This window comes from Rhinolophus sinicus, linkage group LG09, assembly GCF_036562045.2.
Source record: "Rhinolophus sinicus isolate RSC01 linkage group LG09, ASM3656204v1, whole genome shotgun sequence".
NCBI classification, from domain to species: Eukaryota; Metazoa; Chordata; class Mammalia; order Chiroptera; family Rhinolophidae; genus Rhinolophus; species Rhinolophus sinicus.
Window position 1 is genome coordinate 33,494,338 of NC_133758.1, and position 14,131 is coordinate 33,508,468.

Sequence of the window (14,131 nt, forward strand, 5' to 3'; positions counted from 1 at the left end):
CAGATTCTTAATCCCTGTTACCATTGAAATCTTTTTAGATGCTTTTGCACTAAATCATGAAAAATGCACTTGAACTTGACACTTAAACATATTCAATTATTTCTCTGTATCTCTCAGTTTTTAAGAATCAGTATCTGTGTTTCTTTACTAAATGCAAAATGGAGATTAGGGTTGGTTTTCTTAAAAACACACTTAAAAATTATTTTAACAGTCTCAAACTTAAAAGAAAAATTACAAATACAGTTATAAGCTATTGTTTACCTGACCCACTGAGAGTTAAGTTTGTCTACCTGGTGCTCCATTACCCCCAAATACCTTAGGGCATATGTCCTATCTTCCAGAAAGAAGAACTTTTATCCTGTATAACCATAATACAACAATCAAAATCAAGACCTTAGTACACTTCATGAATTAGTACTTCTCAGGATCTAAAGTAGAAAAAAAAATTAAAAACTGTAACTATTGTTTTTAGTAACCCTTCTTCCATAGTATGTGCACATGCATTTGAACATGTTACCCTGTTGTTTATCTTTCCATAAAGTGTCCTGTCAGTACTACTATGTAATCCTCAGACACCATTTAGGTTTTGATAGTTGTCCCAGTAATGTCCTGTATAGCAGAAGGATCCTGTTCAGAAGGATCCTTTGACTTTTATGACCTTGACACTTCTGAAGATTACAGGTGAATTATTTTGTAGAGTGTCACTAACTTTAGGATTCTCTGATGTTTCCTCATGATGGGATTCAAATTTGGTATCTGTAGGGATATCACAAAAGAGAGACTATATTCTTCTTATGGCATGCTATCAAGTGGCAGATGATTTTGAGTTGCTTTCATTATCTATCAAGAAGACGTTTCTTAAAAATCAAACAATTCTGGCTGTGCATGGTACAAAGTTTGTAATCTACCCTGGGCAGGAGAATGGGTACAAAAATACACTCTGAAGCAAAAGTTTTAGTGGAGAGAGACCTCTTCCTTGGTACCAAATCCCATTTTTAGAATGAAAGTTGAGTTCAGGGGGTGGCAGTGATATGTGATTAACACCAAATATCTGCTCATGGGTGTGTCAGGATACAGTAGTGGGCAAAAGAAAAGAATACCAAACTATCACTACCAAACAAAACAGTAGTTTAAAAATGTATATACACATATAAATATATACACACACATACACCATATACTCACACATGCAGTTTTAGCACACACGGTATTTCCATTCAGTCCAGTGCAGTGGTATAAAGAGATGACTGTAACAAAATTGAGACTTCATAAGATAATTCTCGTTTACAAGCTAACAACCAAACCTCTAACTAATCCACAGCTCCATGTGCTACTGCTTTGGAAATTCCGAAGGTTTTCCATGAAGTAATCGTTATTCCTGACTTCTTAGACTTGTGCCCTTGGACAAAACAGCTGCTTGCCTGCTTGAGGACCTCTTAGTTTTTAGTAATAATTGCAAAGAGGTTTTCCTAAGTCTTAATTTCATTTTCCTCATCATTCCAGTCTCAGAAGAACCAGTTACCAGTTATTTGATTGTATGTGTGTGTGTGTATTTTTCGTCTAAGAGAAATTTGAATTGTAATACTTTTATTTTCTTACAGAAAAAGCATGCTTTACGCTGCTATTCTCAAGCCATGCAAGTTTACAAAGGAAAAGGCTGGTCTCTTGCAGAGGATCACATTAACTTCACTATTGGGCGCCAGTCATACACTCTCAGGCAGTTGGACAACGCGGTGTCTGCTTTCAGGCACATTTTAATCAATGAAAGTAAACAGTCTGCAGCTCAACAAGGGGCCTTCCTCAGAGAATATCTTTATGTTTACAAGGTGAATACTTATTTCCAGGAGTAGATATTAAAATTATATAAGTCATTTTTAGCAAAAAGCATATTCAGTACTATCTAGTAGGAGTCTAATAAAATGGTTTTATTAGAATGTATATATATTCTCATGCCAAAATAATGTTTGGAAGTATAACATCCAAAGAGAGCTAACTAGCTGAGTAACCTTAGGAAGGTTCTCTTGTGCTAGAATAAATGATATCTAAAGTTCTTCCCAGTTGTATATTTTATGACTGATGTATTAAGTAAAACTAGTAATTCTTTATCTTAATGTTTTTGCTTAGCATGTTTTTAATACCTTGTGTATTAAAAAATGTGAAGAAAATGCAGTTTTCTCAGAAATTCTTTTTTTTTCTTTTGTATTTCTCCTAGAATGTAAGACAGCTATCACCAGATGGTCCTTTACCGCAGCTTCCTTTACCATACATTAATAGTTCAGCCACGCGGGTTTTCTTTGGCCACGACAGACGACCTGCAGATGGTTAGTAAGGTTTTTGGGGGGTTTTGTTAACTAGTGACTATTTTTTTTAGTTTTTTTTCCTCCATTTAAAAAATCATGTATAATTGTTAAAGAATATTTGAAAATAAATAATTCTATACCATATCACCTATCCTACTGACGTCTGAAGATAACCACTACTTCAGTGTTTTTCCTTCCAGCTTGAAGCCAAAAATAAAGCAACAAAGTAGCTGAATTATAATGGCTTTTCTCATTTAATATAAAGAATGCTCGTGTTTTTATATAATCTTTTTTTCTTTTTTTAAAGATTTTATTGGGGAAGGGGAACAGGACTTTATTGGGGAACAGTGTGTACTTCCAGGCCTTTTTTCCAAGTCAAGTTGTTGTCCTTTCCATCTTAGTTGTGGAGGGTGCCGTTCAGCTTCAAGTTGCTGTCCTTTCAGTCTTAGTTGTGGAGGGCGCAGCTCAGCTCCAGGTCCAGTTGCCCTTGCTAGTTGCAGGGGGCACAGCCCACTATCCCTTGTGGGAGTCGAAACCCGCAACCTTGTGGTTGAGAGCCCGCGCTCCAACCAACTGAGCCATCCGGGAGGCAGCTCAACTCAAGGTGCCGTGTTCAATCTTAGTTGCAGGGGGCGTAGCCCACCATCCCTTGCGGGACTGGAGGAATTGAACTGGCAACCTTGCGGTTGAGAGCCCACTGGCCCATGTGGGAATCGAACCGGCAGCCTTTGGAGTTAGGAGCATGGAGCTCTAATCGCCTGAGCCACCGGGCCGGCCCCTGTTTTTATATAATCTTGATAAACATTTTTAATGACTAAGATATTTCTTTCATTGCATATGAAGTCCTTTATTTTAACATTTTAGGTCACTGCTTCCATCTTTTTGCTTATATAAAATCATGTTGTAATAGACATTTTTGTGGATAAATTTGTTTTCTTAACTTTTTATTACGGAAGTTTTCAGATGTACACAGAAGTATAGAACAGTTGCCAATATTCTGCTGTTCTAGTTGTAAGGCTTTTTTAAATATAGGATTTTTCCTTAAGGATTGAGCCTTAGAATAGTAGTACCTGGCCAAAAATATAAATATATTAAGGCTCTTGCTACGTTTTATAGTAAACTTTGTAATTCTAAGCCTTCTTATATTTGAGCTTAGTATGTTTCTTCTCAAGACTAATTTATTTGTTTTTAATGGCAAAATATGAAATCATAGGGTATGAATTGACAAATTTTGGCATATTCATATAATGGATTCATGCTGTAGGACATGAGTGAACTAATTCTAACATGTTTCAGCATGGATAATACCCATCACATAATGTTGAGTGAAAAAAGTTACAGAATGAGAGATCAAATATAATTTTATTTATATATTTCAAACATACAAAGCAGTTCTATGCATTGTTTATATATACACTCATATGTGGTAAAATAAAAGTAAAAATAAAAAATGGATGAGAATGCTATACTTCAACTTTGGAGTAGCTCTGGGGAGTAGTAGTGCCAGTGGAGATGAAGGATTGGGGAGGGTTCCACGGAGGAGGACATCAGCTTTTATCTGTAACATTTATTTTATAAAAAATATTTGGAATTATATAACAAAGGTTGACTTATTAAATTTTGATACACAAACATTTTTTATATTGTTCTCCATGCTTTGTTCATGTGTTTGAAGTATTTCATATCAAATTATTTGTGGAAGACTAGGGAAAATACAATCTTTCAGAGTCAGAAGGAAAAGAGCATCAGTATTATAAGCAAAGTTCCAGTTAGGCTAGGGTTAATAAGAGGATATTTTTCTCTCAGACTAGTTTTTATTTGAAATATGTTTCAGTTGAGGGCAGGTATTAATGAACATGTGTATTTAGTTTTGACACTTTTTTTTAGGTGAAAAGCAAGCAGCTACTCATATAAGTCTTGATCAAGAATATGACTATGAATCTTCTCAGCAGTGGCGAGAACTAGAGGAACAAGTTGTGGCCTTAGTTAACAAAGGAGTGATTCCATCCGGTTTCCATCCCACACAATACTGCTTGAACAGTTACTCAGATAACTCGAGATTTCCACTTGCAGTTGTTGAAGGTGCTAATAGTTGAATATTTATATCTGTTTTTTTTTGTGTGTGTTTTCTTTCAGCAGATTCAAGATAATTTTCTGTATGCCAGAAAAATCACTGGAAGCTGGGGATGCAAAAATAAATTAAGAACTCATAATTTAGTGAGCTGCATTTATAAAACCATGCAGTAGGAGCTCTAACATAGGGAGATGCAATGTGCTGTTGGAATACAGAAGAGAGAGAGAATGCCATTATTTATTACAGAAAATTGGGGAAATCTTCTAGAAGAGGTAGTTTTGAAACTGAATTTTCAGTGAAGACATTTACAAGTTGGTAAAGGACGGTCTAAGCAGAAATTCAGAGCCAAGAAAGCAAGATGTGTTCAGAGAATTGAAACATAGAGTGAAGTGTAGGGTTTATTGAAGTTACTTATTTAGGCATTTCTTTTATAGAACCGATAACAGTGGAAATGGCTTTTAGAAACCCTTTGAAGGTTCCACTTTTGTTGACTGATTTGTCATTGCTCTGGAAGTTTCAACCTAAAGATTTCAGTGGAGAGGATAATGAAGAAATTAAAGAACTAGTAAGTTATTAAAAGGTATTTGTAATAAGCATGTTTCAGTAATAGCTTAACAGATGCTATAACATTTCAACTTCTCTGTTCGGTGAGCTATACTTATTTTTTATGCGTATTTCCCTTAGTTATAAAAAGTATGTTATATGCTTGTTGTTGAAAATTGGAAATGCAAAAGAACATAAGGAATAAAAATAAAACTGTCTTCTCAGTATTTAGATAACCACTTTAACACTTTGCTGTCTTTTCAATTATTTCCATTTGTTTTTTTCCCTCATGGGATTTTCTCATATTATGTATTTTGTTTTTCTATCCTTTGTTGATTTATATGCATATTTTGATTTTGAAAATGTCTTAATATTTCATTTTTGCATAACATTCCATCATATAGATGATCTGTAAGTTACTCTGTCTCTCCGTTGGTAGTTATTTTGGAAGGATCCATTTGTTTACTATCATAATTATTCAGTGGAGCAAATTTGGGTGCATAGTTTTTTATCCTGATTATTTCTGCAGGAAAGATTGCTAGGCATGAAGTTAGAACATTTTGGGGAATAAGTATTTTTTCCCCCCTTTCTTCCGCTTCCCCCTCCCCATTCCGGTTCAAGCCGTTGTTTCTCAGTCTAGTTGTGTAGATCACAGCTCCCTGGCCCATGCTGGTATTATGAACCTTGGTGGGGGGGTGGGCCTCCCACTCCGCTGAGGCAGTCTCTCCAGTTGTAGGTTGGCCGCTCACAACCTACTCACCAGCTGCCAGCTGCTCACGGCTCACAATGGTCACCAGCCGCTCATGGGTAGCACCTGGTAGCCCGTGGCAGCACACAGCAGCACACGGTAGCTCACTCCAACCTCCGGCTAACCTCTGGTTGCTCACGGCAGCCCAGCTCCAGGGAGAGCTGTTGTTCACAATCTTAGCTGTAGAGGCGCAACTCACTGGCCCATGTGGGAATCAAACCGGTGACCTTGGCTTGAGGAGCATGGCGCTCCAACCACCTGAGCCACTGCCTGGGAATAAATATTTTAAAACACTATTGGTTTCTTAGAAAGTCATACCAATGAGCTTCTCACCAGCAACATACCCTGTTTCCCCAAAAATAAGACCTAGCCGGCCAATCAGCTCTAATGTGTCTTTTGGAGCAAAAATTAATATAAGACCCGGTAATATATATATATATATGTGTGTGTGTGTATATATATATATATGTGTGTGTGTATATATATGTGTGTGTGTATGTATATATGTATATAATATAAATAATATAATATTTATTGTATCATATCGTATCATATCACATCATATATCATATACCTGGTCTTATAGTAAAATAAGACTGGGTCTTATATTAATTTTTGCTCCAAAAGACGGATCAGAGCTGATTGTCCGGCTATGTCTTATTTTCGGGGAAACACGGTATATGGGATTGGGTATCTCATCTTTGCAACATTAAGCATTTTTGTTTATTAAAAAAAAAATCTTGATTTGATAGGTTTAAAAAAATGCCATGTTAGTATTTTCTTTCATTTCATTGATTTCTAGGGAGTTGACATTCTTGTGTTTGTATTTCTGTTTTTGTGAATTATCTGTTCATACCTTTCATGTATACTTATTTTTTTATTTTCCTATCCATGTTTATAATAGCTCGTCATATATTTAAGATGTTATTTTTGAAGCAGGAATGACTTGAACAAAGAATTTTTGTTACCTGGTTGATTGTAACAGAAATAACTTGGATAAATACATTTTTTTACCTAGTTGCTTATTAGTTTATTCACCAATATGTATTATATAAATTTTACTTATTCTACCTTGCTGTGCTTTTTAATAACGTGAAATTATTTTGGAACTGGGAAATAATATCTGAACGTTTTGGTGCTGATTTATTATGAAGGGAGAACTTGAGAGATGTCTGTTATACTAACTTTAAACTACTTAAATTTTTGAAGTATTTCTTTTGAAGTATTTTGATTTTTTTTAAAGATTGCCTTATTTAAAGTCTTGCTGGTTAAATTAATTGAAGATATTTTGTGATTATACTCATTGTGACTAGTTTGAAAAATTGAAATTTCCTAGGCTGTATTCTGACTTGAATTTTAGCAAATTCAGTCATTTTTTAATGTATGGATACCTGGAATACAGATTAGAAGAGTATGAACTCCTTGCTCTTGGAAAAGTTTTTTTTTTAAATATCTATTCGCTTTTTAAGTATACTAGTCCGTTCAATAATTGGATTTTAAAGGAGGTTTGTTCAAGTTAAGTGAAACATTTTATTGTGAAAGGTTACACTTTTCGTATAAATTTCTAACTCTTTGGATTTCTTTATGAGCTTTGATTTGTGATAGACTAAGATGCTGAACTGAAATTTAGGGTAATCTTTCTTATGTCAAGTAACTAATCTCATGGTAAATAGTGTTTATATACTCTTAACAGATGTCTTTGCTGCTCTTCTCACTGCCCTTATTGTCCACCAGTTTTGTATGCATCCTACTTGGCTGCCATTACTTTTTCTATGTATAATTAACCAATTTGGAAAAAGAGGCAATTCGGAGTAAAATATGGAGAAATTTGCTCTTGTAAGATGAAATTAAATGGCCATTTTGGCCATTGTTGATAATGAGCAGCTTAACTTTATCTTGAGATTTTAATCTCTTGGTGACTGCAACTTTGAGTGGATCTCTTATCTTCCTCAGTTGAGTTGGACTGCATGAAATTAAAAAAAAAAAATCAAGTGCCTCCTACTGCGTGGCTTTACTGCAATTATGAAAATAAAACAATTTGTATATTGCTTAGCACATAGTAAGAACCTAGTAAATGCTAACTATAATTATTGTTGTTTTTCTTAAGTATTGATATATAAGAATGTAATAATATGATACTTTATTCATTAGAGTGTATATTTTACAAAATATTTTATTTTTTAGGTAACAAGTGAACCTGAAATGATTGGAACTGAAGTTATTTCAGAATTCTTAATTAATAGTGAAGAATCGAAAGTGGTAATTGTTTGATTATTTTTCTGTCGTAAGCCTTTCTAAAAGTAAGATGAAAGCACTTTAAAGTAAAATTTGGGAGCTTAGGATATTGGAATTGCACGGGAGGAAATTGGTTGGAAAAGTAGGTTTGCAGTCGTCTTTGGTTTGTTGATTTCCTAAGAAACCTGGTGAAAAGTTTTTGCTTTTCTCTTGGGGTCAGCATGACCATGGTTGAGCAGAATATTTTGATTTTTATTATTAATAAAAGTATTGATGATGATCCGGGTCTCTAATTGTTGAATTTAGAGATTTTCTTTTGAAGAAAATGCTTTCCAAAAAGAGCATTTGATAATTTAAAAGTTTAGGTCAATGACTTTGTATTTCTGCACCATTACAGAATATAGGTATTGCACAATTTAAGATATTATTAAAAATTTAAGATAATAAGAGTGGCTTAAATATTTCCACAGGCAAGACTAAAGCTCTTTCCCCATCACATAGGGGAGCTGCATATTCTGGGAATTGTTTATAATCTTGGCACTATTCAGGGCTCCATGACAATAGATGGCATTGGTGCTCTTCCTGGATGTCACACAGGTAAAGCTACAGCATTGCTAAACAATTAGAAAACTAATACTTAATATATTCTCTTAGACTGAAATGAATGAAAATGAGGTATTTTCAAAATGGGTTTATGTACCTTAAAAAAGGCATCTAGTCAACTGAAAGATGAATAATTTGGATTATTTTAAACTCTGACATTGCTTCAAAAAGTAAACAGCTTTAGTGTCTTCTAATGTATTTTCTTTCGGAAATTCTTAAGTTCTACCCTATGTATTTTTCTTTTCTGTTATTGATCCAAGTTTAGTAAAGTCTAACCAAATATATTCTAACCGTTGATTGAGATGTCTGCTGTCAATACAAAAACCATCTTAGCATATTCTATTTTTTGAGCATTCTCTTTTTTATAAAACAGACGAAATTAAAGACCAGTGTTTTCACATTATTAGATATTAAGCACCTTAAATTCTGTCATTTATTCTGTAAAAAGAGTAGGATTTTAGCGTTAAGTTGGTATTTTTGGTACCCCAGATGATATGTTTTACACGTTAGAATACTAAAACTACAAGGTACATGTTTAGCGTAGTTCACTTTTTTGTTTGTTTGTTTTAATTCAGGGAACCCTTCTAGATCTCACATTATCTTGTAATTGTTATATGTAGATATTTGAGTTTAAGTTGACAAGATGCCAGGGAGTTTACTATAAAATCCCTCACTTCTACCCCTTCATTTGAGTAGACAAATCTTACTTTTATAAAATAAAAATTGATAGTCATTGACAGACCATTTATAAAAGCTGATTATTAATTTTGGGGACTCTTGGAAAATTTGTTGGTCCTTTTAACCTTCAGCTGAATATTTTTACTTGTCTGCATATTAAGGATGATTCAGTACAAATATTTTTAAAATAAACAAGTGGAATGAATCCATAAGAATTCAAACATTAAAAACAAAAAATTTTCACTAAAATTGAGTATAGTATTCTGCATTTTAGTACTATATTTGTAATTCTTGGTTGACAAGCACCCGACAAGGTTCATTAATAAATAATCTTGCTAATTTATTGCATGTTTTAAATAAGTTATCTGGGTGTTAAGAACTTTTTGACTCTCCTTTCTCAATTGTACATACCTAGGATCTTAATTTAGTACAACAAAGTTATTGTCAATAAAATATAGCTAATTGCTTCACTTAAGGTACCAAATATATTCATTAATATAATAATTTATATGTTATTTTAGGACATTAGTGGGAGGACGCCCTGAATTAACTATTAAATTGCATCTTGTAAGCAGAATTTTCATGATTTCGTGCAGTTCATTACTATGTAAAATGCTAATAGAGATCTGGATCAAAGGACGCATGGGAAGTGGTACATTATATGTCTGGTCTGGGAATATCACAGTGACATCAGCACATTAAAGGCTCTGATTAGGAAAGATAGTTGTATATCCTAGCATTTTTCACACCTACACACACTGCGGGCAAGCTTTTGGGGGAAATCTCACATGAATATTAAATAAGTTTAATTTTGAGACAGCTGCCTGTGCTATATTAAATTTTCTTTGTGTAATCTGTTATGAAGATTTATAATCCAGAAATAATTCAAATTAGTATATATATTGAATATGAGTAATAGTGAAAAGTTGACTTGTTCAGTATTTTGGAGTATTTTTCTTTTGAAAATAGATCTTTTTTTTCATAGCCTGAATCAAATTGTTGGTTCCAACACAACTGGTCTCTCAGATCTTTTTGATTAACAGCCATTATGGTTAAATAATAGGTTTCAGAAAACTTACTATTTAGTGATATGTAGTCTTTTTGCAAAGTAAGTTAATCCTAATAAAGTGAGAAATTAAACAGCATAAAATAAGTGTAGTTAAACATGAAAATAAAATACGCTTAATTATTCGATTAACCATGCTAGTCAGTAATTATCTAGGATTTTCTAGAAATAATCTGAAACTTAGAGTATTTATATATTCAAGCTATACTTATATCAGTTAACATACCTAGTTATTTTAGGGCATTGATTGTTTTTTATTTCAGGAAACCATTCCTTGAGTATGTCAGTCCGAGGGAGACAAGATTTAGAAATTCAAGGTCCTCGACTTAATAACACAAAAGAAGAGAAAACATCTATTAAATATGGTCCTGATCGACGTTTAGATCCCATAATCACTGAGGAAATGCCACTGTTGGAGGTATTTCACTTTTTAAAATTTCATGGACTTAATACTTTAAACATCAGATGATACTTTGAGTGAATTAATTTTCGCCTTTGAAGTTATTGATATTACATTAAACTGTACTTTTAAATTATGATTAAGCTAGGGTTTAAGTAGATCTAATTCACAAAGATAGAGTAATCACGCAACTTGGCATTAAGTCATAACCAGGTTATAAAACATAACACTCAAAATATTAATGGAAATTGGGAAAACACTTCTGAAAGAACACATTTGTTGTTAAATCAATGGCTCTTTTTCAGTAAGATACAAAAATAATACGGGAATTAATGCTTACAAAAATGGAAACAATATGGGTAAGTATATGAATAAAAAGCAGTCTTCCCTTCATTCTCTTTGTATCTTATCCCTTCCTGCTTTCATGCCATGTGAATTAAAGGTCATTCAGTTGCAGAAGATAGAAACTGATGCTAGTTTATATAAGCCAAAAAAGAGAAAACTTATTATTTAGTTGAAGGATATTGGAATATCACATGGCAACTAAAGTATAGAACAGTAAGTCTCAAAGAAGAACAAGGACTTGGCAGCTCCAGGGAATGCAGCAGCAGCAAATGCTTGTAAGCTTTTAGAAAGTATTTCTTTTGATATGTCCTTAGTCTAACAACTTCCAGTCTTTATGTCACATTATTACAAATTTCAAGTTTCTGAGAGAATTCTTGGCCTACCTTAAATTAGGTAGACCAAAGGCAGGCTTATGTAGTATAAGGGTGAACACTGGAAAGCGGTCCTCAAGTTTCCCTAGTAAGGAAGTTATAAGCTTAGCCATTTGCCTTCAAGAAGGGCCAGTGATAACCACATTGGTGTTTCTCTTTTCAGACTTTTCATTGTATACTTACACATACAGTTTAGTAATTATAAATGGAATCATTTGATTCTGTGGCTTGTTTGTCTTTAACAACATAATTTTGTCTTTGTTTTCATTCAGTAAAAACTTTTTTAACAGCTACATGTTATTTAGTTACGTTGTAATATGTTTTAACCATTTATTGATGGGTGTGGTTCTAGTTTTTCATCATAACAGTTTTTCAATAAACATCATTATGTATTTTGTCCATGTTATAGTTCAGATTAGAGTTTAAAAATGGAATTGCTGGGTCAAAGGGTATATATCAATTTAAACTTTCTCAAAATACCACAAACTTATCTTTAGCAAGACTGTAATAATTCTTCAGAATGGGAGTCCCCATTTCTTCACATCTGTGCCATACTGGGTATTTTCAGTTTTTGTTTTTTTGGTTTTTTTTAACTTTTGTAAATCAGATTGGTGAAAAATTGCGTTGTGTTTATTACATTTCCCTGATAACTATTAATAATAATTTTGATCAATCTTCATATAACTTTTTGTCCATATGAATACCTGTTGATGCCCTTATAATTGGGTGTTATTTCCCTTCTTTCATTGGATGATTTTTATGGGTACTAATCCTATACCTGTAGTGGTGGGGTAGGTAACATACTCATGAAAATGGTGGTATGTGTGGTATTGAGGGGAAGGTATTGCTGAGTTGCTTGTATTCTGCCCAGGTTTTACACTTGCATAATTTTGTTGCATTTAAAATTATATAGGGCAAATAAAACACTTGTAGACTGACTTCAATGTTAGTTTCTGGTTGATTAATATTTAATAATTTAACTTTGATTTGGTGTCTTTCACTATTTAAGGTTTTTAACTTATATGAAGTCATATCTAATAATCTTTTACTTTATTGCTTCTAAGTTTTATAATTACATACTTGCAGACTTACCTAGTCAAAACTTTTAGTTTTATTATTTTAATCCAAGGGAATATACTCTTCTGAATGTCAAGGGTTAGGGATCAAACTTTGTTTCTAATTCCAGTTACTGTTAATTGAATATTGACAGTTCATTATGCCATCTTTCTAATATACTAATATAACCTGAGAGTATCCCTAATCTGTTTTATTTTATTTGGGGGATGCTACCTATTCTGCATGGCATGATTCTCTCCTCCCTTTCTGTGTCAGTAGCGTACTCTTGCTTTACCATCTTTTTTAATCTGGCAAATAAAGCCCATCTCATAACCTTTCATTTTTTTCTTCTTATACATGTGACATTATTGTCTATGCTTGTTAAATTTCCACAGCGATGTATTGGATTTTTATTAGGTTTGCATTGCTATAGCTAGGAGTGCTAAAACTGAAAATGGATCGAAATGAGTTGGGATCCAAATGTTAATGAGGGCTATTCTCTGTTAATAGTTTAGCAGTCACTAACAAGCATTTTGCTTGGGATGTGCTAGAGCTTACTTTCAAAAGGGAAGATTCTGTTCTCTTGTTAAAGGTGAGGTCAATCAGTATAGCACACTGAAATACTCAGTTTTTATTGATTCTACTAGCTTATAATTTTCATCATATCATGTCATTTAAATGTTCTTCAATTGTAAAGATTGTTAGGTGTGCAAATGGTTTTTAAGTGCAGTGTTTCTCAGATAACATACTGTTATGGACAGAGCTTTACTTTTAGGCTTCTGCCTAAGCCCCATCTTTAGTTACCTGACCTTGGAAATTTCTTTGACTTATAAAAAATGAGGAAAGTTGAACCAGATGATGTTTCATTTTAAATTCTGTTTAACTTAACACTCTTTAAATTTATATTCGTCTTGTTTTTGATACTGGTAGTTCTGTACTTAATTTTTTTCTTCCTGCATACTATAGTTTTTTTTGGTTGTTTATTTTTAATTATAGATGCAATTCTCCTTGAAGAGGGTATTTTAGCAGAGGACCTCTTATTCTACATAATAACAACTGGTGTTTGGTTGATTAAATGAAAAAAAAAAAACAAACTCAATAGATACATACCCTAAAAGTTTTACCTTAATTGAAAACATACAAATGTCCATTTATTGACTATTTTGGGGGGAGTTGATTTAGCTCAGAGGCCTTTTCTATGAGTTCTTTGTTTTCGTATGGTTTTCCTAATAATTACATTTTGTGTTTCATGCATTCAGCCACATCCATAAGTTGTCATTTTAAGTTTCCAGTTTTGTTTGCTTCAGAGTGGGAATCTAAAGACAAGTGTTGAGTAGTCATAAGTACAATGTATGTCTAAGTTTTATCTATAAATAGAAGTGATACTTTCAGGTATAGAAGAAAGCAGTTTACATAATACTTAAGTTTTAAAAATAAATTTGGGAACAAATGGTGACTCTTGATAAGGACAAGACAGGCAGGCATAGTAGAAAGCCTCAGGTCACTAATGTTCAGTTCCATGAACATCACTCACTGTTTTCTGCTAAGATACTAGAGAAGTTGGTTAATCTAACAAACATGATATGATGGAGGTTAGTTAAGAGACCTTTTATTATATTTGAATAAACAATGATACTGATAAAAAATCGTAGAATGTTCTTATCCTAATATGTCAGAAATATTTTATAGACTTTGAAGTGTTTAAAGGAGTA

At 33.1% G+C, this 14,131-nt stretch overlaps 1 protein-coding gene across 8 annotated transcripts in view; it reads left to right on the forward strand.

Annotated features, from left to right (window-relative positions):
* Positions 1 to 14,131, forward strand: part of TRAPPC8 (trafficking protein particle complex subunit 8) — a 78,842-nt gene that overhangs the window by 41,325 nt on the left and 23,386 nt on the right. For all 8 annotated transcript variants that reach the window (XM_019714079.2, XM_074340195.1, XM_019714076.2 and 5 more), the window contains 7 exons: positions 1,602 to 1,826; positions 2,213 to 2,321; positions 4,188 to 4,382; positions 4,809 to 4,939; positions 7,850 to 7,924; positions 8,371 to 8,497; positions 10,511 to 10,665. In XM_019714079.2, coding sequence (XP_019569638.1) covers positions 1,602 to 1,826; positions 2,213 to 2,321; positions 4,188 to 4,382; positions 4,809 to 4,939; positions 7,850 to 7,924; positions 8,371 to 8,497; positions 10,511 to 10,665 — 1,017 coding nt within the window. The remainder of the gene's footprint in view (positions 1 to 1,601; positions 1,827 to 2,212; positions 2,322 to 4,187; positions 4,383 to 4,808; positions 4,940 to 7,849; positions 7,925 to 8,370; positions 8,498 to 10,510; positions 10,666 to 14,131) is intronic.